This window comes from Macaca mulatta, chromosome 9, assembly GCF_049350105.2.
Source record: "Macaca mulatta isolate MMU2019108-1 chromosome 9, T2T-MMU8v2.0, whole genome shotgun sequence".
In the NCBI taxonomy this organism is placed as follows: Eukaryota; Metazoa; Chordata; class Mammalia; order Primates; family Cercopithecidae; genus Macaca; species Macaca mulatta.
The window spans coordinates 107,205,913-107,232,988 of record NC_133414.1 but is presented as its reverse complement, the minus strand read 5'-3'; the positions used below and the strand labels follow the sequence as shown (position 1 = coordinate 107,232,988).

The following is a 27,076-nucleotide window of genomic DNA, read 5'->3' as shown; positions in this document are numbered from 1 at the left end:
TGAGCAACTCCCGTTGTTCCTAGTCCTTCTGGGTCGGATTAGTCCTCACACCCTGGGAGGTGATTAGGCTCCCCTTCCATCCTTAAGGACCGGTTGTGCCTCAGGGCCCAAACCTTACCGTGGTTCAGATATCTGCTCTCGTTTCCGGATACTATCCAGCAATCCCCTTTACTGGTTCCATTTGCGCTGTCAGAAAGGGCATCTGGACACGGAGGGCCGATCCCCTTTTGGGTTGAAGCTCTCCCATTGGTGTCAAGCGTCCTAGTTCTTCCCTGTCCAGGAGCCTCAGTCCCACAGGCAGAGATAGAAACCTGCCATCCCCAGTCCCAGGTTTGGGCACCAAAATGTTGCAGAAAATTAAGAAACTGTAGAGACCAATCCGGAGGCAGGAGAGCTTTTATTTTAGGTATACTCTGGCTCAGCAGACATGCGTCCTGAAAGTCTGAGCCTTGAACAAAGAAAACCAGTGCGTTTTAAGCATCTTGAGGCAGGAGCTATGTGAAGCAATAAGCAGGCTTGCAGAAGTGAGAACAAAGACCTTTGTGTCTCTTTTGCAACATATTTTACATCTTTGGGAAACTTGGTTTGCAACTTACGCTTATCTGTTTTGTGACCTTGCAGCTGTGTAGGGAAGAAAGAAACTGGAATTTATGGAGCTTGCAAAATATGTGGAGGGTAGATATGGTCAATCTGTCTTGAAACAGACAGTATTCTCTTTAACTTTAACTTTAGAGGGGCTACTTAAATTCTTTTTAGCCTTTGTTAATACAGCAATTCATTGTATGAGCTATTGTTATTTTTTTTACTATTACTATAATGTTTACTATTATTATGCTATTATGTTATTTTCTTAATTTCTTACTTCAAAGCGATTGCTCCAAACAGGAGACAGGGAGCAAGTATATTATATATTTTTATAGATATATATATACACACACACACACACACACACACACACACATATATGTTTTTTCATTTACTTTTAAATATGCCCTTCTTTCAACAACATAAATGTACTGAGGCAGTTGTATGGAATTGGATAACTAATCACTGCATTTCTTTGTAATAAACAAATTCCTTGAATCTTGGTTTTCCTAAATTCTAAAGATTATAAAGGGACAAACTTTTCTGAACTCTCATTTGTATTTATGTAGAAAAAGTTATAGACTTAGTGACTGTTCAATTTTAAATAAATTGTTTAAGTCCAAAGTGAGTCTATGTGTTACATAATAGGTATTCAAAAAATATTTATGGAGGGTAATTGAATTGAGATTCTTCCCAATGCAGAGTTCACAAGTTGTTAAACCAGAGTTGGTATCTTTCCCTGCCTTAGCAGTAGAAATTTCGGTGAATCTCATCAGTTCATTTTCCTCCTTTGTAAAATGGATAAAAATTACCTGCCTGTGTCATAGGTTGATTATGAGAGTCAAATAATAACGTATTCACAAAGGTACATCATAAGCTTCACAGAACTCTACAAATAAAAATAAATATTGTTTTTGAACTAAGAAAAACATTTTCTTTTTAAAAAGAACTTTAAAATTCTAGGCACTTACTTAAAAACCTAATATTACTTTTAAAGAAGATAATGATAAAATTAAGTTCTCTTACAGAAGTGATATCAAGAGTGGCATTTTGATTTTCTTTATATCCTTTGCCCACTTTTTGATGAGGTTGTTTGATTTTTTTCTTGTAAATATATTTATGTTTCTTGTAAATTCTGGGTATTAGACCTTTTCAGATCGGTAGTGTCAAGCCTCTCAGCCCAAGCCAAGCCATCGAATCCTCTGTGACTTGAGGTATATGCCCAGATGAATCACAAAAGAATTGCTAATGCCCTGCCCCGCCTTAACTGATGACATTCCACCACAAAAGAAGCGAAAATGGCCAGTCCTTGCCATGATATTATCTTGTGAAATTCCTTTTCCTGGCTCATCCTGGCTCAAAAAGCTGCGCCACTGAGCACCTTGTGACCCCCACTCCTGCCCGCCAGAGAACAACCCCCCTTTGACTGTAATTTTCCTTTACCTACCCAAATCCTATAAAATGGCCCCACCCTTATCTCCCTTCGCTGACTCTCTTTTCAGACTCAGCCCACCTGCACCAAGGTGAAATAAATAGCCATGTTGCTCACACAAAGCCTGTTTGGTGGTCTCTTCACATGGATGTGCATGACAGGTAGATTGCAAAAATTTTCTCTCATTATGTAAGTTGCCCGTTTACTCTGATGATAGTTTCTTTTACTGTGCAGAAGCTCTTTAGTTTAGTTGGATCCCATTTGTCATTTTTGGCTTTTGTTGCAATTGCTTTTGACATTTTAGTCATGAATTCTTTGCCCATGCCTATTTCCTGAGTGGTATTGCCTAGGTTTTCTTCTAGGATTTTTATGGTTTTGGGTTTTCCATTTAAGTTTCTAATCCATCTTGAGTTAATTTTTTAAAGGTGTAAGGAAGGGGTCCACTTTCAATTTTCTGTATATGGTCAGTTTGTTTCCCCAGCACCAGCTACTGAATAGGAAGTCCTTTCCCCATTGCTTGTTTTTGTCAAGCTTGTCAAAGATCAGATAGTTGTAAAAGTGTGGTGTTATTTCTGAGGTCTCTGTTCTGCTCCATTGGTCTATATTGTCTGCTTTGGTACCAGTACCATGCTGTTTTGGTTACTGTAGCCTTGTAGTATAGTTTGAAGTCAGGTAACGTGATGCCTCCAGCTTTGTTCTTTTTGCTTAGGATCGTCTTGGCTATACAAGGTCTTCTTTGATTCCAGATGAAATTTAAAATACTTTTTTCTAATTCTGTAAAGAATGTCAATGGTAGTTTCATGGGAATAGCATCGAATCTATAAATTACTTTGAACAGTATGCCCATTTTCACAATATTGATTCTTCCTATCTATGAGGATGGAATGTTTTTCTATTTGTTTGTGTCCTCTCTATGAACAGACACTTGTTAAAAGAAGACATTTACACAGCCAATGCACATATGAAAAAAATCCCAACATCACTGATCATCAGAGAAATGCAAATGAAAACCACAGTGAGATACTATCTCACACTAGTCAGAATGGTGATTATTAAAAAGTCAGGACATAATAGATGCTGGCAAGGCTGTGGAGCAATAGGAATGCTTTCACATTGTTGGTGGGAATGTAAATTAATTCAACCATTGTGGAAGACAATGTGGTTATTACTCAAGAATCTAGAAGCAGAAATACCATTTGACCAAGCAATCCCATTACTGGGTATATACCCAAAGGAATATAAATCATTCTACTATAAAGACACATGCACACATATGTTACTGCAGCACTATTTACAATAGTTAAGACATGGAACCAACCCAAACACCCATCAATGATAGACTGGATAAAGAAAATGTGGTACATATACACCATGGAATACCATGCAGCCAGAAAAAGGAATGAGATTATGTTATTTGCAGTGACATGGATGGAGTTTGAGGCCCTCATTCTCAGCAAACTAACACAGGAACAGAAAACCAAACACCATATGTTCTCACTCATAAGTGGAAGCTGAACATTGAGAACCCACGGACACAGAGAGGCAAACAGCACACTCCAGGGTGTGTTGGGGGTTTGGGGGCAAGGGGACGGAACTTAGAGTATAGTTCAATAGGTGCAGAAAACCACCATGGCACACATATACCTATGTAACAAACCTGCATGTTCTGCACATGTATCCCTCCCCCTTTTTGAAGAAATAAAACAAAAGTAAAAAAAACAAAAAAACAAAAACCAAGAACATTTATCTTATTACATTTAGATCCTGATCTAAATATATCATGTACTTTTCTGTGGAATCTGGACATGGTATTATTTCTGGACTGAGGTATTTTTGATCTAGTCATTTCCCCACCCTCCTCTCTTAACTTATAAACTTGACGACTCCTTATTAGCCTTGTTTCCCTGCAGCGACAGAAGATGTGAAGGAAATTCTCTCCAAACTTTTCTGCTGACTTCCTGTAGATTGCCCCTGCCTGCTGCAACACCGAGCACAGCTCTTCAAAAACAGGGTAGGAGACTAAGGAACATTGAGAGTCCTGTGTTGGACTCTGCATATACATGGCTGCTAGTCTGGGAACTCCTTTTCCTTTCTGCTGCTGTTGTGTTGGTGCCTATTGCTTCTTTAAGTATAATCGGCAGATGTGCTGTGTCAGCTGTGTCTTCCTGGGTTCAAATTCCAGCTTTATTCCTTATTTGGTTAGGGAAATATCTGAATTTTCTCAGGTTAATTCAGCTGTAAACATTGCTATCAGATACAGTTTTTTAAAGATTCAGTGATTTAACAGGGTCTATCTAATAGGATTATATAACCTAACTGGTGCAAAAGAGCCACTAAAATATTTCTTCATTTACTATTGTGATGCTGGTTATGTGCTATTTCTTCATGTAGCTGTATTATGAAATAAAGCTACTTAAATCTTCTGAAGGATTTATTTTGTATTTATACATGATTGATATACTCGCTAGCAATGAAGAAATTTCTAGAACTATTGTCAATTCTACCAAACTTTGTAGTTTTTGTCATTGTTATTTTGCACTTAATTTTTGATACATAGAATTTACTTTTAGTCTTTCCTTTTATTTGGTCCATAGTGGTCACTGAGCAGTATATTCAGGAGGTGCTGCCTGTAAATGCTTATCTCATCTTAGCAGAAAATGAGACATCTTAGTTTCTCATCTGATGAATTTTATCTAATGCTTATTAGAGCTCATGTTCTTATATTGTCCTCAGGATTAACTTTCCTTTATATAATTTTGCATTTTCTCTACTGTGAAAAAGGTATTAAGGTTTTGGTGGTATATATAAAACTTTTAGTTAACAAATTGCCTATTGTAGTTGTTTGTATCTATGTAATCAAAGATGAGAATTAGTATCAATAATCTTTGGCAGTAAGATACCCCATTCTCAGAAATTTGACAATTCTTCTTGTTTTTTGTTAGCTTATTTCAAAGGGATATTTTTCTTATGGCTTTGTTCTTTTTTCTTATTAGTTGCCTCTTTATGTATTTATTTTTATAACCACATTCTGAAAACAACATTATTGGTTTGTTCAGGTTTTCTATTTCCTCATGGTTTAATCTTGTTTCGTTGTATGAGTCTAGGAATCTGTCCATTTCTTCTATATTTTCAAATTTATTGGCATATAGTTGCTCATAATAACCACTAATAATCCTTTGGAATTTCTACAATATCAGTTGGAATGTCTTTTTTTTTTTTAATCTCTGCTTTTATTTATTTGAATAGTCTCTCTCTCTCTCTCTCTGTCTCTCTGTCTCTCTCTGTCTCTCCTTTTTAGTTACTCTGGCTAAAGGTTTGTCAATTTTGTTTAACTTTTCAGGAAAAAACCTCTGCTTTATTGATCTTTCTTTTTTAAATTTAAATTTCATTTATTTTTCTCTGATCTTTATTATTTGTTTTCTGCACTAATATTGGATTTGATTTGCTCTTGCTTTTTAGTTCTTTAAGATTCATCATTAGGTTGTTTATTTGAAGTTTTTTTGTAATCATTTATAGCTGTAAACTTCACTCTTAACACTGCTTTTGCTGTATCCCATAGGTTTTGGTTTGTTTTGTTTCATTATCATTTGTTTCAAGACATTTTCCATTTCCTTATTAATTTCTTCATTGACCCACTTGTCATTTAGGAGCATATTTTTAAGGTTCCATGTATTTGTATAGTTTCCCAAATTCCTCTTGTTGTCAATTTCTAATTTTATTCCATTGTGATCAGAGAGGATACTTGATATTATTTCAATTAAAAAAATGTTTTAAGACTTGTTTTGTGACCTGGCATATGGTGTGTCATTGAGAATGATTATGTGCTGAGGAAAAGAATGTATATTCTGCAGCCCTTGGATGAAATATTCTGTAAATATCTCGTAGGTCCATTTGGTTTACGGTGCAGATTGAGTTGGATGTTTCTTTGTAGATTTTCTGTCTGGAAGATCTGTCCAGTGTTTATAGAGTGTGGAGTGTTAAGAGACTCCAGCAATTATTGGATTGGGGCCTGTATTTTACTTTAGCTCGAGTAATATACTTTATATATCTTGGTGCTTTAGTGTTGGGTGCATACATATTTACAATTGTTATATTCTCTTACTGAATTGACCTCTTTATCATTATATAGTGACCCTTTTTGTCTCTTCATTTAGTTTTTGTCTTCAAATGTATTTTGTTTGATGTTATCATGGCTACTTCTGCTCTTTTTTGGTTTTTAATGGCATGGGCTTTTTTTTTATCATTTAATTTGTAGTCTGTGTGTGTCTTTAGCTGTGAAGTGTGTTTCTTATAGGGAACAGAACATTGGGTCTTGTTTTTTTATCCATTCAGCTGCTCTATGTCTTTTCAATGGAGAGTTTAAGTCATTTACATTCAATGTTATTACTGCTAAGTATGGACTAATTCCTACCATTTTGTTATTTTTCTTTGTGGTTGTGTTGTGGTCTTATCTTCCTTCTGTTTTTCTTTCCTCCTGTCTTCATTTCAGTGATGGTAATTTTCTCTGATGCTATAATTTTATTTATTATATTTTATTTTTCCTTGTATGTTATTTGGTTCAAGGTTACCATGATGGTTGGAAATACTATCTTATAACTAATTTTCTAATTGATAACACTTAATGCTGTTTTTATAAACAAAGAAAACCTAATAATCTATGACTTTTTATCTCTCCACATTATAACTTTTTGTTGCTACTATTTATATATTATTGTATTATTACTTGAAAAGTTACTGTAGTTACTATTTTTGATAGGTTTATCATTTAATCTTTCTACTCTGGATAAGAGTAGTTCACATACCACACTTACACTGTTATAATATTCTCTGTTTCACTCTGTACCTACTATTACCAGTAAGTTTTCTATCTTCAGATGATTTCTTATTGCTCATCATTGTACTTTTCTTTCTGATTGAAGTACTCTCTTTAGCATTTCTTATAGGGTAGGTCTAGTGTTGATGACATTCCTCCATTTTTGTTTGCCTGAGAAAGTCTTTATTTCTCCTTCAGGTTTGAAGGGTATTTTTGCTGGATATACTATTTTAGGGTAAAAGTTTTTTCCTCCAGAACTTTATCTATGTCATGCCACTCATTCTGGCCTGGAAGGTCAGAAGTCTGCTGTGAAATGTATTAGAGCTCCATTATATGCAATGTGTTTCTTTTATCTTGCTGCTTTTAGAATCCTTTCTTTATCCTTAAGTTTGGGGAGTTTGATTATGAAATTCCTTGAGGTAGACTTCTTTGATTAAATTAGCTTAGTGTTCTATAACATTATTATATTTGGATATTTATATCTTTCTCTAGGTTTGGAAAGTTCCCTGTTAATATCCTTTTGAGTAAATTTTCTACCCCTGTCTCTTCCTCTCCCTTTTCTTTAAGGTCAATAACTCTTAGATTTGCCCTTTGGAAGGTATTTTTTACATCCTGTATATGTGCTTCCCCCCTCCCCCCCTTTTGTCTGCTCTTTTGAGTATTTTCAAGTAGTCTGTCTTTAAGTTGACTTTTTTTTCTTCTGCTAGATCGGATGTTGAATAAGAGTGTGAGAAAAGGCATTCTTTTCTTGTGCTGGTTTTCAAGGACTATGCTTCCAGTTTTTGCCCATTCAGTGCAATGTTGGCTGTGGGTTTGCTATAGTTGGCTCTTACCATTTTGAAATATAATCCTTCAATACCTGCTTTATTGAGAATTTTTAAAATGAAGGGGTGTTGAATTTTATCAAAGGTCTTTTTTTGTATCTGTTGAGATAATCATGTTTTTTGTCTTTAGTTAAGTTTATGTGATAAATCACATTTATAGATTTGTGTATGTTGAACTAACCTTGCGTCCCAGGAACAAAGCCTACTTGATTGTGGTGGAAAAGCTATTTCACATGCTGCTGGATTCAGTTTGCCAGTATTTTGTTGAGAATTTTAGCATCAATTGTTCATCAAAGATATTAGCCTGAAGTTTTCTTTGTTTTATTTATTTATTTATTTATTATTATACTTTAAGTTCTAGCATACATGTGCTTAATTTTAGATTCAGGGAGTACATGTGCATGTTTGTTTCTTGGGTATATTGTATAATAATGGGAATTGGGCTTCTATTGTACCTGTCATCCAAATAATGACCACTGTATCAATTTTTAATCATTTCACTGTGTCCACTTTTCTTCCTTTCCCTTTCTGGAGTCCTCAGTGTTGTCTGCTTTTCATTTTTATTTTTATGGATGCTCATTGTTTAGCTTCTACTTAAAAATAATATGCAACACTTTATTTTTTGCTCCTGAATGAGTTTTCCTAGGATAATGGCCTCCAGCTTCTTCTATGTTGCTACAGAGTATATGATTTCATTGGTTTGTATGGCTGTATAGTATTCCATGATGTATATATACCCCCATTTTCTTTATCTGATCAACTGTTGATGGACCCTGGTTGGTTCCATGACTTTGCTATTGTGAATAGTGCTGCAGCAAATATACAAGTGCAGCTGTCTTTTTTATTTAATAATTTCTTTTCCTTTTGATACATACCCAGTAGTGGGATTACTGGATTGAATGGTAGCTCTATTTTAATTGTTTTTGAAATATATTCATACTGTTTTCCATAGAGGTTGAACCAATTTACATTCTCACCATAGTGTACAAGTGTTTTCATTTCTCTACATCCCTATCACATCTGTATTAAAAATTTTTTAAATAGTTGCCATTTCAGGCTGGGTGTAGTGGCTCATGTCTGTAATCCCAGCACTTTGGGAGGCTGAGGTGGGCAGATCACAAGGTCAGGAGATGGAGACCATCTTTGCTAACACAGTTAAACCCCATCTCTACTAAAAATACCAAAGAAAATTAGCCTGGGGTGTCAGGCGCTGGTAGTCCTAGCTAATGGGGAGGCTGAGACAGGAGAATGGCATGGACCCAGAAGGTGGAGCTTGCAGTGAGCGGAGATGGCGCCACTGCACTCCAGCCTGGGTGACGGATCGAGACTCCATCTCAAAAAAAAAAAAAAAAGAGGGTAGCCATTCTGACGGGTGTACAATGTTGTCATTGTGAGTTTAATTTGCATTTATCTGCAATTAGCAATGTTTAGCACTTTTTCATGTGTTTCTTGTCTACTTGTATTCTTTCTTTGGAGAAATATCTGTTAATGTGTTTTGTGCAATCTGTAATGGGGTTTTGTCTTTCTTTTCTTGTTTAGTTTGTGTTCCTTGTAGATTCTAGATGTTATTACTTTGTCAGCTGAATAATTTACAATTAGTTTCTTCCATGCTTTAGGTTGTCCATTTAGTCTTTTTTTTTTTTTTTTTTTTTAAATATACTTTAGGTTCTAGGGTACATGTGCACAACGTGCAGGTTTGTTACATATGTATGCATGTGCCATGTTGGTGTGCTACACCCATTAACTCGTCATTTACATTAGGTATATCTCCTAATGATATCCCTCCCCCCTACCCCCTCCCCACAATAGGACCTGGTGTGTGATGTTCCCCTTCCTGTGTCCAAGTGATCTCATTGTTCAATTCCCACCTCTGAGTGAGAACATGCGGTGTTTGGTTTTCTGTTCTTGTGATAGTTTGCTGAGAATGATGGTTTCCAGCTGCATCCATATCCCTACAAAGGACACAAACTCATCCTTTTTTATGGTTGCATAGTATTCCATGGTGTATATGTACCACATTTTCTTAATCCAGTCGGTCACTGATGGACATTTGGGTTGATTCCAAGTCTTTGCTATTGTGAATAGTGCCGCAATAAACATACGTGTGAATGTGTCTTTATAGCAGCATGATTTATAATCCTTTGGGTATATACCCAGTAATGGGATGGCTGGGTCAAATGATAGTTCCAGTTCTAGATCCTTGAGGAATAGCCACACTGTTTTCCACAATGGTTGAACTAGTTTACAATCCCACCAACAGTGTAAAAGTGTTCCTATTTCTCCACATCCTCTCCAGCACCTGTTGTTTCCTGATTTTTTAATGATGGCCATTCTAACTGGTGTGAGATGGTATCTCATTGTGGTTTTGATTTGCATTTGTCTGATGGCCAGTGATGACGAGCATTTTTTCATGTGTCTGTTGGCTGTATGAATGTCTTCTTTTGAGAAGTGTCTGTTATCCTTTGCCCACTTTTTGATGGGGTTGTTTGTTGTTTTCTGGTAAATTTGATTGAGTTCTTTGTAGGTTCTGGATATTAGCCCATTGTCAGATGAGTAGATTGCAAAAATTTTCTCCCATTCTGTAGGTTGCCTGTTCACTCTGATGGTAGTTTATTTTGCTGTGCAGAAGCTCTTTAGTTTAATTAGACTCCATTTGGCAATTTTGGCTTTTGTTGCCGTTGCTTTTGGTGTTTTAGACATGAAGTCCTTGCCCATGCCTATGTCCTGAACGTTGTTGCCTACGTTTTCTTCGAGGGTTTTTATGGATTTAGGTCTAACATTTAAGTCTCTAATCCATCTTGAATTAATTTTTGTATAAGGAGTAAGGAAAGGATCCAGTTTCAGCTTTCTACTTATGACTAGCCACTTTTCCCAGCACCATTTATTAAATAGGGAATCCTTTCCCCTTTTCTTGTTTTTGTCAGATTTCTCAAAGATCAGATGGCTGTAGATGTGTGGTATTATTTCTGAGGGCTCTGTTCTGTTGCATTGGTCTATATCTCTGTTTTGGTACCAGTAGCATGCTGTTTTGGTTACTGTAGCCTTGTAGTATAGTTTAAAGTCAGGTAGCATGATGCCTCCAACTTTGTTCTTTTGGCTTAGGATTGTCTTAGCAATGCAGGGTCTTTTTTGGTTCCATATGAACTTTAAAGTAGTTTTTTCCAATTCTGTGAAGAAAGTCATTGGTAGCTTAATGGGCCTGGCATTGAATCTCTAAATTACCTTGGGCAGTGTGGCCATTTTCACAATATTGATTCTTCCTATCCATGAGCTTGGTATGTTCTTCCATTTGTTTGTGCTCTCTTTTATTTCACTGAGCAGTGGTTTGTAGTTCTCCTTGAAGAGGTCTTTTATATCCCTTGTAAGTTGGATTCCTAGGTGTTTTATTCTCTTTGAAGCTATTGTGAATGGGACTTCATTCGTGATTTGGCTCTCTGTTTGTGTGTTATTGGAGTATAAGAATGCTTGTGATTTTTGCACATTGATTTTGTATCCTTAGACTTTGCTGAAGTTGTTTATCAGCTTAAGGAGGTTTTGGGCTGAGACGATGGGGTTTTCTAAATATACCATCATGTCATCTGCAAGCAGGGACAATTTGACTTCTTCTTTCCCTAACTGAATACCCTTGATTTCTTTCTCTTGCCTGATTGCCCTAGCCAGAACTTCCACCACTATGTTGAATAGGTGAGAGAGGGCATCCCTGTCTTGTACCAGTTTTCAAAGATAATGCTTCCAGTTTTTGCCCATTCAGTATGCTATTGGCTGTGGGTTTGTCATAAATAGCTCTTATTATTTTGAAATATGTCCCATCAACACCTAGTTTGTTGAGAGTTTTCAGCATGAAGGGCTGTTGATTTTGTCAAAGGCCTTTTCTGCATCTGTTGAGATAATCATGTGGTTTTTGTCTTTAGTTCTGTTTATATGCTGGATTATGTTTATTAATTTGCATATGTTGAATCAGCCTTGCATCCCAGGGATGAAGCCCACTTGATCATGGTGGATAAGCTTTTTGATGTGCTGCTGAATTCAGTTTGCCAGTGTTTTATTGAGGATGTTTGCATTTATGTTCATCAGGGATATTGGTCTAAAATTCTCTTTTTTTGCTGTATCTCTGCCAGGCTTTAGTATCCGAATGATGTTGGCCTCGTAAAATGAGTTAGGGAGGATTCCCTCTTTTTCTATTGATTGGAATAGTTTCAGAAGGAATGGTACCAGCTCCTCCTTGTACCTCTGGTAGAATTCGGCTGTGAATCCGTCTGGTCCTGGACTTTTTTTGGTTGGTAGGCTATTCATTATTGCCTCAATTTCAGAGCCTGCTGTTGGTCTATTCAGGGATTCAACTTCTTCCTTGTTTAGTCTTGGGAGAGTGTCCAGGAAATTATCCATTTCTTCTAGGTTTTCTAGTTTATTTGCGTAGAGGTGTTTATAGTATTCTCTGATGGTAGTTTGTATTTCTGTGGGGTCAGTGGTGATATACCTTTTATCATTTTTTATTGCATCTATTTGATTCTTTTCTCTTTTCATCTCTATTAGCCTTGCTAGGGATCTATCAATTTTGTTGATCTTTTCAAAAAACCACCTCCTGGATTCATTGATTTTTTTGGAGGGTTTTTGTATCTCTATCTCCTTCGGTTCTGCTCTGATCTTAGTTATTTCTTGCCTTCTGCTAGCTTTTGAATGTGTTTGCTCTTGCTTTTCTAGTTCTTTTAATTGTGATGTTAGGGTGTCAATTTTAGATCTTCAGTGGTTTCTCTTGTGGACATTTAGTCTATAAATTTCCCTCTACACACTGCTTCAAATGTGTCCCAGAAATTCTGGTATGTTGTATCTTTGTTCTCATTGGTTTCAAAGAACATCTTTATTTCTGCCTTCATTTCGTTATGTACCCAGTAGTCACTCAGGAGCAGGTTGTTCAGTTTCTATGTAGTTGAGCGGTTTTGATTGAGTTTCTTAGTCCTGAGTTCTAGTTTGATTGCACTGTGGTCTGAGAGACAGTCCGTTATAATTTCTGTTCTTTGATATTTGCTGAGGAGTGCTTTACTTCCAACTATGTGGTCAATTTTGGAATAAGTGCAATGTGGTGCTCAGAAGGATGTATATTCTGTTGATTTGGGGTGGAGAGTTCTGTAGATGTCTATTAGGTCCACTTGGTACAGAGTTGAGTTCAATTCCTGGATATCCTTGTTATCTTTCTGTCTGGTTGATCTGTCTAATGTTGACAGTGGGGTGTTAAAATTTCCCATTATTATTGCATGGGGGTCTAAGTCTCTTTGTAAGTCTCTAAGGACATGCTTTATGAATCTGGGTGCTCCTGTATTGGGTGCATACATATTTAGGATAGTTAGCTCTTCCTGATGATTGATCCCTTTACCATTATGTAATGGCCTTCTTTGTCTCTTTTGATCTTTGATGGTTTAAAGTCTGTTTTATCAGAGACTAGGATTGCAACCCCTGCTTTTTTTTGGTTTTCCATTTGCTTGGTAGATCTTCCTCCATCCCTTTATTTTGAGCCTATGTGTGTCTCTGCATGTGAGATGGGTCTCCTGAATACAGTAAACTGATGGGTCTTGACTCTTTATCCAATTTGCCAGTCTGTGTCTTTTAATTGGACCATTTATTCCATTTGCATTTAAGGTTAATATTGTTAAGTGTGAACTTGATCCTGTCTTTATGATATTAGCTGCTTATTTTGCTCGTTAATTGATGCAGTTTTTTTCCTAGCATCAACGGACTTTACATTTTGAAATGTTTTTGCAATGGCTGGTACCTATTTTTCCTTTCCATGTTTAGTGTTTCCTTCAGGATCTCTTGTAGGGCAGGCTTGGTGCTGACAAAATCGCTAAGCATTTGCTTGTCTCTAAAGGATTTTATTTCTCCTTCACTTATGCAACTTAGTTTGGCTGGATATGAAATTCTGGGTTGAAAATTCTTTTCTTTAAGAATTTTGAATATTGGCCACTACTCTCTTCTGGCTTGGAGAGTTTTTGCTGAGAGATCTGCTGTTAGTCTGATGGGCTTCCCTTTGTGGGTAACCTGACCTTTCTCTCTGGCTGCCCTTAACATTTTTTCCTTCATTTCAACTTTCGTGAATCTGACAATTATGTGTCTTGGAATTGCTCTTCTCGAGGAATATCTTTGTGGTGTTCTCTGTATTTCCTCAATTTGAATGTTGGCCTGCCTTACTTGGTTGGGGAAGTTCTCCTGGATGATATCCTGAAGAGTGTTTTCCACCTTGGTTCCATTTTCTCTGTCACTTTCAGGCACACCAATGAGATGCAGGTTTGGTCTTTTCATATAATCCCATATTTCTTAGAGACTTTGTTCATTTCTTTTTACTGTTTTCTCTACACTTCTCACTTCATTTCATTCATTTGATCTGGTATCGCTGACACTCTTTCTTCCAGTTGATCAAGTTGGTTACTGAAGCTTGTGCATTCGTCACATAGTTCTCGTGTTATGATTTTCATCTCTATCAGTTCTTTTAAGTACTTCTCTACATTGGCTATTCTAGTTAGCCATCTGTCAAATCTTTCTTTAAGGTTTTTAGTTTCATTGTGCTGGTTACGTAGTTCCTCCTTTAGGTCTGAGAAGTTTAATTGACTGAAGCCTTCTTCTCTCAACTCATCAAAGTCATTCTCCATCCAGCTTTGTTCTGTTGCTAGTGATGAGCTGTATTCCTTTGGAGGAGGAGATGTGTTCTGATTGTTTGAATTTCCAGCTTTTCTGCACTGCTTCTTCCCCATCTTTGTGGTTTTATCTGCCTTTGGTCTTTGATGATGGTGACATATGATGGGGTTTTGGTGTGGGTGTCCTTTCTGTTTGTTAGTTTTCCTTCTAACAGTCAGGACCCTCAGCTTCAGGTCTGTTGGAGTTTGCTTGAGGTCCACTCCAGACACTGTTTGCCTGGGTATCAGCAGCAGAGGCTGCAGAAGATAGAATATTGCTGAACAGCAGGTGTTGCTGTCTGATTCTTGCTCTGGAAGCTTCGTTTTAAGGGTGTACCCAGCCGTGTGAGGTGTGAGGTTCAGTCTGCACCTAGTGGTGGATGTCTCCCAGCTAGGCTACTCAGGAGTCAGGGACCCACATTAGCAGGCAGTGTGTCCGTTCTCAGGTCTCAACCTCCATGCTGGGAGATCCACTGCTCTCTTCAAAGCTGTCAGACAGGGACATTTACCTCTGCTGAGGTTTCTCCTGCTTTTTATTTAGCTATGCCCTGTCCCCAGAGGTGGAGTCTACAGAGGCAGGCAGGCCTCCTTGAGCTGTGGTGGGCTCCACCCAATTCGAGCTTCCAGGCTGCTTTGTTTACCTACTTAAGCCTCAGCAATGGCGGGCGCCCATCCCCCAGCCTCGCGGGCTCCTTGCAGTTAGATCTCAGACTGCTGTGCTAGTAATGAGGGAGGCTCCGTGGGTGTGGGACTCTCTGCACCAGGTGTGGGATATAATCTCCTGGTGTGCCATTTGCTAAGAGCCTTGCTTATGTGCAATATTAGCGTGGGAGTTACCCGATTTTCCAGGTGTTGTGTGTCTCAATTTCCTTTGGCTAGGAAAAGGAATTCCCTTCCCCCTTGTGCTTCCCAGGTGAGGTGATGCCTCACCCTGCTTCAGCTCTCACTGGTTGGGCTGCACCTGCGGACCAGCACCAACTGTCCGACATGCCCCAGTGAGATGAACCCAGTACTTCAGTTGAAAATGCAGAAATCTCCCGTCTTCTGTGTCGCTCACACTGGGAGCTTGAGGCTGGGGCTGTTCCTATTCGGCCATCTTGGGCACACTCCCGGAGTTGAACCTTTGAATAGACCAATAGCAGGGTCCAAAATTGAGACAATAATTAGTAGCCTACCAACCAGAAAAAGTCCAGGATCAGATGAATTCACAGCCGAATTCTACCAGAGGTACAAAGAGGAGCTGGCACCATTCCTTCTGAAACTATTCCAATCAATAGAAAAAGAGGGAATCTTCCCTAACTCATTTTATGAGGCTAGTGTCATCCTGATACCTAAGCCTGGCAGAGACACAACAAAAAAATAGGAATTATAGGCCAATATTCCTGATAAACATTGAAGTAAAAATCCTCAATAAAATACTGGCAAACTGAATCCAGCAGCACATCAAAAACTTATCCACTACGATCAAGTTGGCTTCATCCCAGGGATGCAAGGCTGGTTCAACATATGCAAATCAATAAACGTAATCCATCACATAAACAGAACCAATGACAAAAACCACAAGGTTATCTCAATAGATGCAGAAAAGGCCTTTGACAAAATCAACAGCCCTTCATGCTAAAAATACTCAATAAACTAGGTATTGATGGAGCATATCTCAAAATAATAAGAGCTGATTATTACAAACACACAGCCAATAGCATACTGAATGGTCAATAACTTGTAGCATTCTGTTTGAAAACTGAGACAAGAAAAGGATGCCCTCTCTCACCACTCCTATTCATCATAGTATTGGAAGTTCTGGCTAGGGCAATCTTTCTTTCTTTCTTTTAATATGTCTTTTTCTAATTTTAATTTTAATATGTGTTTCTTTCTTTCAATATGATGTATCATATTTTTTTTCCCTATGATAAGCCATTGTGGCATATCTGGCATGAATCGACCTTGATGATAGTGAATATTCTTTTCATTGTGTTGTTGAATTTGCTTTGCTAGTGTCTTTTAAGGATTTTTATATTGATATTTATTAGATATATTGGTCTGTAGTTTGTGTGTATGTGTGTGTTCTTGTTTGGTTTTGGAATCAGGTTATGCTAACCTTGCAAAATTAGTTTGGAAATATTTTTTCTTTTAATTCTGGAATAGTTTGAGTAGAGTTAATATTAATTCTTCTTTAAATGTTTGGCAGAATTCTGTAGTTAAGCTATCATATTCTGGGCTTTCTTTTGATGCAATAGCTTTCTGTACTGATTTAATTTTCTCACTCTATATTTATCTGTTATATTTTCTATTTCCTCATTTAATATTAGAAGGTTGTATGTCTCTGGAAATTTATCCAATTATTCTTTTATTAAATTTAGTTACATATAGTTGTTCATAACAGCTTCTTATGATCCTTTGTATTTCTTTAATATTATCTGAAATGTCTCTTTTTTACCTCTGATTTTATTTGAGTGTTCTCCCTTTTTACTTCAGTATTCTTGCTAAAAGTTCATCAATTTTCTTTTTTCTTTTCAAATACCAATTCTTTTTTTATGTTTTGAATTGCTTCTCAGTCTCTATTGCATTTATTTCTGTGCTGAGGTTTATTATTTTCTTCTATTAATTTTGATTTTATTATTTCTTGCTTTTACAGAAGTGAGGGTTATCATTTAGTTACAATTTTAGGTTAAACTTAAGAACTAATCAATATTAAATTAATTTTTGTTTTTACTTCTACCAGCAGTTCAAGGTGTACTAAAGATAAAAAAAATCAATCATCCAAAGTTCAAAGTCTTAGTACGTAATTGGTGAGGAGCTTGCACTTTGGTTTACAAAATCTTTAGATTCTTAGCTTTCAACTGCATTTTCAAAGAGCCCAGCAATGGATCTCTTCATCATCCTGGTGATTTGTCTTTCTTGTCTGATTCTTCTTTCTCTGTGGAACCGAAGCTATGCCAAAGGGAAGCTTCCACCTGGCCCAACTCCTCTCCCCGTTATTGGAAATATTCTACAGTTAAATAGTAAGAACATCAGCAAATCCATAAGCATGGTAAGTATGACTAATTTTCCTTTAGTTTTCTGCAGTGAGTAAGTCAGATATCCCCATAACTAAGCAATATATGTCCCCAGATACCAAGTTTTAAAGAGATGCCTTTATAGAGATGTGTCCATTAGACACCCAGATATGCCTTTATAATGTAGACATATAGAAGAACATGCAATTGGTACATCCAAAAGAAATGAAGAAATCAGCAAGTTTGAGGCAAATAAGTGTTTACTCCAGAATGGATGTTTCAACTGGAAAGCAATTATAGACTGTATCACCTAAGAGAAATGTTGGAGATAAATGCTTGGTGCCACAAAGTGAAACTAGCACTCAGGCAAAAGTTTTCTCAGCAAGGCAATTTACTTCTTCAGAGGGGTGCTGCCTGCATCAATCACGATCACAAGAGTATAGTGAACAAAGGAGAGAAAGAGGTTTTATCTCTTCCACGTAGTCTCTACCTCTGTGTCACTCACCCCATGGACTACGGTCAGACCACACAATCTAAGCTGACCTGATTAGCTATTTGTGAATATTTTCTTAAATAAGGAAGGGAAGGGAGATGTGAATTGCAGTGGTTTTGGTGGGCCATGAAGTTTCAAAGGGTGGAATGGGTGCAGAGTGGGTAACTAAGTAAACAGAGGTGAGTTATTGATTAGAGCTGACAGGAAAGTAACTGCGGGCAAGGAGGCATGGAGAACAAGAAAGTTGAGTTTGAGAACAAAGAACAAGGAAGTTAACAGGCTAAACCTTTGAAGAGAAATTCATTTTATGCAAGGAATATGGGGGCTTCCATTTATATAGGAACTCGTTTCAATTATATAAATTGTCAGATTTCTTCATTGGTAGATTAAGCAAATAATGCATCATCAGTCATTAGTACAAGAGTGCATTTGCATATTTGAATCAGATGTAACTTATATACAAAGTTTTCTTGTATTGTATATTGTTGAGAGCCCAGTTATTTGTGAAGAAAATGTTTTTCACAATTCCTTATTGACGTCAAAGTTTATCAGCAGTTCAACACGGCAGTAGTTGCTCAAGATGTGAGTCATTCCTGCCACCAGTGGAACATTACTAAGGTCATTGATCCATGTTATGATTGTTGACATTGCCAGGAGCAGAAATTCTTTGTCAATATTGTAATCCAGGTTGCTTTAACTCTTCTTTGGTAAATGCTAGTGAAAATGGAACAGCTTTTAGTTTTCTAAATAAGCACCGATTTACAGTGTCACAGCACCACGTTTTCATAAAGCATATATGAATTGAAATCAAGGGAATTACTAAGGGTTCAGATCTTTCATATTTCATACTGTAGTTCTCAATAAATGAGTAACTTCTCTACTCCAAGTTGTTTACATAGCAGTTGCTCTCTAAAGCCTGAAGAATGATGTGGAATCTGTCTTTCTCTTAAGAAAGCCAGTTACTGGAATACTGCTTCTGGAAGCTCATTCTTCCTATGCCTTGGCTTTGAATTGAAAGAGATTGTGTCAGCGCCCCAGCTCATCTATTGATTATTTAAATTCACAGATTTAAGCAGGATTAAAACCTCTCTTCGCTTTAATTTCCATTTCTTGAAGATGTAAATAAGAAAGATTTTGCACAGGTTACTTAAGTACACCACATTTTCTATAAGTAATTAAATACCTCCTTGCATGGTGCATGTGAGTTTCAATGGCAAAAGAAAATTTAAAGTGACCCCATCATTAAGGAACTTACAGTTTAGAGGGTAGGAATATATTTATGAAACAACAATGCAAGTAAAGGTATGATTACAAACTGTGTAACAGGGACATGGTAGAAAGAGACCATGTAATTTCAAGGGACTAACCAGTTAGAGGAGAATTCAGGCATTCAGCAAAGGGTTCTCTGAGTAATTGAAGTTGGAGCTGATAATCGTAAGAATGATTAGGAATTAAACATATCAAATATCAACAAAACCCAATTTCACATGTTTTTAATCTGGGGGAGAATTGCTTCTGTTGATGAAAAGAGTCAAACTGCAAAATACTTGAAGAGATTTATTCTGAGCAAATGTGAGTGACTATGACGCATGACACAGCCGTCAGGAGATCCCGAGAATATGTGCCCATGGTGGTCAGGGCACAGTTTGGTTTTATACATTTATACGTTTGAGTATGTACACATGAGACTCCTGTCAATACATTTAAGATATACATTGGTTTGGCCCAGAAAGGTGGGATAACTCGAAGCAGTGGGAGAGGGGTTGCTTCCGTGATATCCAGAGTTTAAAATTTTGTGATTGACGATTGGGTGAAAGAGTTATTGTTAATAGAGAGGAATGTCTGGTTTATGATAAGAGTTGTGGGGACCAAGGTTTTATCATGCAGATGAAGCTTCCAGGCAGCAGTCTTCAGAGAGAATAGATGGTAATTGTTTCTTATCAGAGTTAAGGTCTGCCTTAATGTTAAATGTTGGTCAGCTTTTGCTGAATTGCAAAAGGGAAGAGGGCATAATGAGGCATGTTCAATGCCCCCTTCCCATGATGGCATGAATCAGTTTTTCAGGTTAAATTTGGAGGGACCTGGCCTAGAGAGGAAGTCTGTTTAAATTGCTGGTGGTAAGGGAGTGGGGCCAGCTGGCGGTGAGAGGGGTGCTTTGAATTTTATTTTTGGTTTACACTTCTCTCCCTAAGACCCTGAAAAGAGGACAAAAGTGTTTGTAGTTCAGAGACTAAGTAAGAATATGGTACAAGCTGAGAGTAGAGAGGGATGCAGGGGACAAGATATGCAGGCCTTGCAAGGATGTAAAAAACACTTGTTTTTATCATAAGATCAATATGGGCCGAGCCTGGTGGCTCACACCTGTAATCCCAGCACTTTGGGAAGTGGAGGCAGGAGGATCACCTGAGGTCGGGAGTTCGAGACCAGCCTGACCAACATGGAGAAACCCCGTCTCCACTAACAGTAAAAAATTAGCAGGGCATGGTGGCACATGCCTGTAATCCCAGCTACTTGGGAGACTGAGACAGGAGAATCACTTGAACTCGGGCGGTGGAGGTTGCGGTGAGCAGAGATCCTACCATTGCAGTCTAGCCTGGGCAATAAGAGTGAAACTCCGTCTCAAAAAAAAAGGAAAGAAAAAAAGAGCAATGTGATACCATTAACATGCTTAAAGGACAGTCAGGTTAACATCTTCCTTGTGAAAAGGTCACTATAGTTTGTAGAATGAATTTTTAGGTTGGCAAAAAAAGTTCTACACTAGAAAAGTTGAAATATTGTAAGTCCTATATCATTTAGGATACCACATAAGCTGATATTACAGAAAGATGATGCTGAAAGAAGATAGGAGATTATTTCTATCTCACACAAGAAACTCTAGGTGCTCGCTGTCAGCTTGCCTCTCCTCCATGATGCCATTAAGAGAACCAGTTTTGTTTTTTTTTAAATCTTTGTAGTTCTAGTATCTTCTGCCTCTAGACTATTTTTCTCATTTGCATGGTCATAGTAGGGGCATCTCCATACTATTATTTCAACCCATGGGTAGGGGCAGAAATGAAGGGGAAGCAATTGTCTGTTATGCACAAATGTCGAATTTTATCACAACACTGTGCTTACGTGAGTTCATGGAAACTGAGTCACATGGCTGCATCTAGCTTTGAGTGAAGCTGGGAAATATGTATGACCACATTGCTATGTTATCATGCATTATAAAAATATGGCAGTATCTCGTGCTAAAAGTAAATTTATCAAGAATGAACAATGATGGACAATTATTAGACTACACATGAGGCAAAGTAGATGGACTTCCCTTAACCCAAAGAAGAAACACAGAATTTACTGTAATTGTAAGAAGATAGGAGAAAGTTGGTACAATTATTAATTTGGCATAAAAATTTAATAAAATAATAGGAACAAAATGTATAATATAGCCCCTGTGATATAGTAGGGGCTGAACAAGAAATAAATATTGAAGCTGATACTAACACTAATAGAATTGTTACTAATAAAGTGATGATAATTACTATTCAAATACTTTCTTCTTATCAAATAATTGATTCTAAAGAATTAAATTTTATATACTTGGTGGAGAAGTATTAAAACATCTTTCTGGCAAGTTTAAAAATGTTTCCCTAAGCTATCTACATTTTATTTTTGAAATTTACACTTTATTTGCATCTGCTATTCTTTTTGCAGCTAGCAAAAGATTATGGCCCTGTGCTCACTGTTTATTTTGGCATGAAGCCAACTGTGGTGTTACATGGATACGAAGCAATTAAGGAAGCACTGATTGATCAGGGAGAAGTATTTTCTGGCCGAGGGAGTTTTCCAGTGGCAGAAAAAATTACCCAAGGATTCGGTATGCTTCCCTTTGGGGTATGTGTGTGGGTCTGTAAGTTGTAAAAATTTGAAAAATTTGAAGAAATTGAGAAATCGTAAGTATTAAAAAAATTTATGAAACACACTTTTCGTATTTTCTACCTGAGGCTAAGAATAATTTTTCTATAAAGGATCATTAATCTATATTTAAAATCCGTGAAAGTGACACAATGTCCCTGTTAAACATTATATTCATGATAACAAGCCATCTAGCCACTAATTTTTCACGAATTTGTTACAAAGAGAAGTTCATCATAAATTATGGTCAGTTGAAAAAATAGAAAAGCAATAGAGAGATGAGAGAGAGAAGGAATATTACTTAGTTATCTTATTCACCAAATATTTTGCTGCCGGGTCTTAGTCATGGATACCCAGAGATTATTTTAGGAAGCTTGAATAGTGTGCATGGAACCACATGAGTTTGGAATATTTCTATCCTCACCTTCAAATATGATTCTAAAAAAGCATGAGCAATATTAGAATACAACAGAAGACAAAGCATAAAGCAAACGTATGTTCTGAAAACATCATGGAGAAACATGATCAGAGTATGAGTATGTATCAGAATTGATATTAGAAAAAGTTTTTTTGATTAAGTGCTGGAAATTTCTTTTATTTGTTTTTGGAGCTAGCCTTAAACTATCAAGTCTTCTGGTGGATCACAGGGTTCTGGCAAACAGAGATATGACCTGAACGGGGTTCTGACTTCTTCTGCACTGTTTTCTTTTTTTTTTTCTTTTTTTTTTTTTTAATCATGTCAGCCCCTTTATTTATTTATTTATTTTTAAATTTATTTATTTATTTTTTTATTATTATTATACTTTAAGTTCTAGGGTACATGTGCATAACGTACAGGTTTGTTACATATGTATACTTGTGCCATGTTGGTGTGCTGCACCCATCAACTCATCATTTACATCAGGTATAACTCCCAATGCAATCCCTCCCGCCTCCCCCCTCCCCATGATAGGCCCCGGTGTGTGATGTTCCCCTTCCCGAGTCCAAGTGATCTCGTTGTTCAGTTCCCACCTATGAGTGAGAACATGCGGTGTTTGGTTTTCTGTTCCTGTGATAGTTTGCTAAGAGTGATGGTTTCCAGCTACATCCATGTCCCTACAAAGGACACAAACTCATCCTTTTTTATGGCTGCATAGTATTCCATGGTGTATATGTGCCACATTTTCTTAATCCAGTCTGTCACTGATGGACATTTGGGTTGATTCCAAGTCTTTGCTATTGTGAATAGTGCCGCAATAAACATACGTGTGAATGTGTCTTTATAGCAGCATGATTTATAATCCTTTGGGTATATACCCAGTAATGGGATGGCTGGGTCATATGGTACATCTAGTTCTAGATCCTTGAGGAATCGCCATACGGTTTTCCATAATGGTTGAAGTAGTTTACAATCCCACCAACAGTGTAGAAGTGTTCCTATTTCTCCACATCCTCTCCAGCACCTGTTGTTTCCTGACTTTTTAATGATTGCCATTCTAACTGGTGTGAGATGGTATCTCATTGTGGTTTTGATTTGCATTTGTCTGATGGCCAGTGATGATGAGCATTTTTTCATGTGTCTGTTGGCTGTATGAATGTCTTCTTATGAGAAATGTCTGTTCATATCCTTTGCCCACTTTTTGATGGGGTGGTTTGTTTTTTTCTTGTAAATTTGATTGAGTTCTTTGTAGGTTCTGGATATTAGCCCTTTGTCAGATGAGTAGATTGCAAAAATTTTCTCCTATTCTGTAGGTTGCCTGTTCACTCTGATGGTAGTTTCTTTTGCTGTGCAGAAGCTCTTTAGTTTAATGAGATCCCATTTGTGAATTTTGGCTTTTGCTGCCATTGCTTTTGGTGTTTTAGACATGAAGTCTTTGCCCATGCCTATGTCCTGAATGGTACTACCTAGGTTTTCTTCGAGGGTTTTTATGGTTTTAGGTCTAACATTTAAGTCTCTAATCCATCTTGAATTAATTTTCGTATAAGGAGTAAGGAAAAGATCCAGTTTCAGCTTTCTACTTATGACTAGCCATTTTTCCCAGCACCATTTATTAAATAGGGAATCCTTTCCCCATTTCTTGTTACTCTCAGATTTGTCAAAGATCAGATGGCTGTAGATGTGTGGTATTATTTCTGAGGGCTCTGTTCTGTTCCATTGGTCTATATCTCTGTTTTGGTACCAGTAGCATGCTGTTTTGGTTACTGTAGCCTTGTAGTATAGTTTGAAGTCAGGTAGCGTGATGCCTCCAGCTTTGTTCTTTTGACTTAGGATTGTCTTGCAGATATGGGTTCTTCTGCACTGTTTTCTAAGAGGCTCCCTGGAAATGTTTCCTATGAGCCTATTTTTTCCCCTTGATCTGGTCTTGACTCTGGCAGCCTAATATTGAACTTCTTTGATGTTTCCTTCCATATTTCATGGGTAAGATTTAACAAATAGAGGGGAAATGTTGAAATGAGACTAGCTGTCTGTTTAATGACTGTACCCCTTATCTGAGAAATGATTATCAGGAGATATCTTCCAATGAAAAAGTGCTGTCTCACATTCTCCTGATAATTCCCTCCTCTTGTTATTTCTCTTAAAATTAACTTACAATTTGAAAAGCCAGCCCTGAAAATTTAAGCTATGACCAGGACTCACCATGTTTATTGCTGCAGGATCATGAGCAAGCATTTTGCCTTTATGATTTTTAGCATCCCGTAAAATGGGACAAAGCCTTCAGTTTACAGAATTATTCTGAGGTTTGGTGCAGCTGGTGGATTAAGAATAGTTTAGCAATATGCAAAATTAAGAATCCTGACAGTTAAATAGTAGTTTGGGTTCAAAGAGGAGGCAGGTGTGATGAAGGGCTCAATGTGAATCACTGAAGCTGACACCATTATATTTACATCCTGCTGAAATGTCAATATCATCTCCTGAGATGAGAACTGTCAGCTCGTATTCATGACAATGAAGAATATTTTCTCTCTCTGTTTTTTCTTTTGTGTTGATAGGAGTTATTTTTAGCAATGGAGAAAGATGGAAGCAAATTCGGCGTTTCTCTCTCATGGTTTTGAGGAATATGGGAATGGGGAAGAAAACAATTGAAGACCGAATTCAAGAGGAAGCCTTGTGTCTGGTGGAAGCATTAAAAAAAACCAATGGTGTTTATTTCTTCATATAATTAACACTAATAGTTTGGGTAGAACAAATGGTATTGTAAATAGACTACAAAATATTATGATGGCTGAAGTATCATAGTTTACTTTTTGCTCACATAACAGAATTAGGAGGTGAAGTGTTTGGAATAACAGTCTTTTTAGGTACCAGGTTAATTGGGCTTTGATATCTTCAGCAAATGTCTTTCAATATCATCAATGATTCGTATCTCTGTGTGATACAGGAAGGAGAAAAGAGCAAGTTAAAAAGCAAATACTTTAGGCCAGGCATAGAAGTGGCACACGTAACGTCTCTCATGTGTGCCACTTAGTAACAGGGCCACACTTAACTGCCAGAGAAGCTGGAAAATGTGGTTTACTCTGTGCACAGGAAGAAAAGAACACGGACTTTGGCAATTAGCTATCAGTCTTGGCCACATATGCTTAAAAAATTAGGTCACTTTTCTAGTAAAGTGTTTAAGAACAATACAGGGGTTGCCAACTACCACCAAAGTGTGGGGCTGCCATCCGCCCCTCGTAATAGAGTGTGGATATGAAGAGATGGTACTGCAACAGCATAGATCTCTGCGGTGCGTAGATGTGTGTGTGCACTTGCAGGGCTGGGAGAGGAAGTGGAAGAGAAAGGTCCAGGCAGGCAAGCAAGGGGTAAGATCATAAGATATATGTGGTTTTATCATGTCATGTATTGAATGAATATTTTTGTGTGTTTAACTTTTAAATGTTTTTCAAGAACAGTATTAGCTGGATAGTACAGTAGTCCTTTATTTTGGACACACCAGGGTTTATTTAACCCTCTGTTTTGGCCAGATAGGTTGATTCTAGTTTTTCCTGCTCTTAATATACGAAAGTGCAACCCATATGAATTATTGTAAATCTCTGACTACTTTCTTTGAATCAAATTTGGAAATAGAATTAGTCAAGCAATGAATATTGAATTTTGGCACATATTATCTGTGAAATTATTTGTATCCTTAATTTGTATTGAAGCAGAACTTGTTATTAACTTGTTCAACTTTTCCTGTGGTGACTATTACCTTCTCTCAACTCCCTGACCTTTAGTCATCCAAAATCTACTTGATTCCACTTTGTTGTAGGGACCTCACACTCTTGGGGAAGCCCATTTCATCACTAATAACACTAACAGTTTTAAGTTATTTCCACAGGTTGAGGAGAGCTAATTTACATCATAACTTCTAATTTTTGATCTGAGCTTGCATTGTCTTTCTAGAGTTGTGGTGTTGTCACCACACAGAGGCAGGAGGGACCTACCTATCATCCAAAATCTGGTTTAGATGATTACAATAGGGATGCCACACAAACACCAATAGGATATGAAAGGTTTATTACTCACATAATGTTGCTTTCAATGAAGATCAGGCTGACACCCAACCAGGTCCAAAATGACACTGAAAGAGCAGCAGGAGGATAGTGGCATGAGGTTTTCATGGCAATTAGGGTTTAGGGCTGGGTTGAAGTTTCCTGTGTGCAGGTCAGGGCTTGGGTGGCTTAAACTGTCTATTTGTGCTAACAGAGGGAACTGTTACGTACTTTTTTTTTTTTTTTTTTTTTAGGCATTTGAAGTTTATAGTAGTGGTGGCATGTCCAGGTAGTTTCTATTACGGAAACATCTTAGAAATCAATCATTTCCAATTATTTTAAGCAGTCAATTTTAGATTTATATGAAAATTGTGTATTAACTTCTGACTGGCATTGTTTGTAGCATCTCCCTGTGATCCCACTTTTCTTCTGGGTTGTGTTCCCTGTAATGTCATCAGCTCCATCATTTTCCAGAATCGTTTTGATTACAGGGATCAGAAATTTCTAACCTTGATGAAGTATTTTAATGAAAACTTTGAAACTGTGAGCACCCCCTGGATACAGGTAAGGCCAAGGTTCTTTTTAGAATGTGTAATAGTTTTCAAGCTCATCTATAGCTCATGCCTACCCCATCTCTCTGCCCTATTTAAAAATGTCCAAAGCAATGCTTATCAAACTATCATTTGCAACACATTAGTGAGTTATCAAATCAATCTAATGTGATGCAATAAAATTGAAAACATGAAGTAAGGTAGAATAGAAAAAAATACATAATCTCAGAGTGCTACATTTATAGCAAGATTTGTTTGGATGAAACTTTTTTGTTGTTTTTTTAAGATCCTCAGATATAGAGGGTAGTGATTTAAGATGTATTTCTTATTAAAGTACACTGTCAGAAAATGTCAGTAACCTATGTTTTACA

General features: G+C 37.2%; 1 protein-coding gene across 11 annotated transcripts in view; it reads left to right on the top strand.

Moving 5' to 3' along the window:
• LOC106996304 (cytochrome P450 2C3) overlaps window positions 1-27,076 on the top strand; it is a 48,478-nt gene that overhangs the window by 10,717 nt on the left and 10,685 nt on the right. For 2 of the 11 annotated variants that reach the window (XM_077946846.1, XM_077946836.1), the window contains exons 1-4: window positions 16,568-17,350; window positions 21,502-21,664; window positions 24,673-24,822; window positions 26,558-26,718. In XM_077946846.1, coding sequence (XP_077802972.1) covers window positions 17,183-17,350; window positions 21,502-21,664; window positions 24,673-24,822; window positions 26,558-26,718 — 642 coding nt within the window. In that variant the 5' untranslated portion in view covers window positions 16,568-17,182. Of the gene's footprint in view, window positions 1-2,087; window positions 2,179-3,911; window positions 4,029-16,567; window positions 17,351-21,501; window positions 21,665-24,672; window positions 24,823-26,557; window positions 26,719-27,076 lie in introns of those variants that run through there. The other 9 variants (XM_077946843.1, XM_077946844.1, XM_077946842.1 and 6 more) reach the window with 9 other exon arrangements.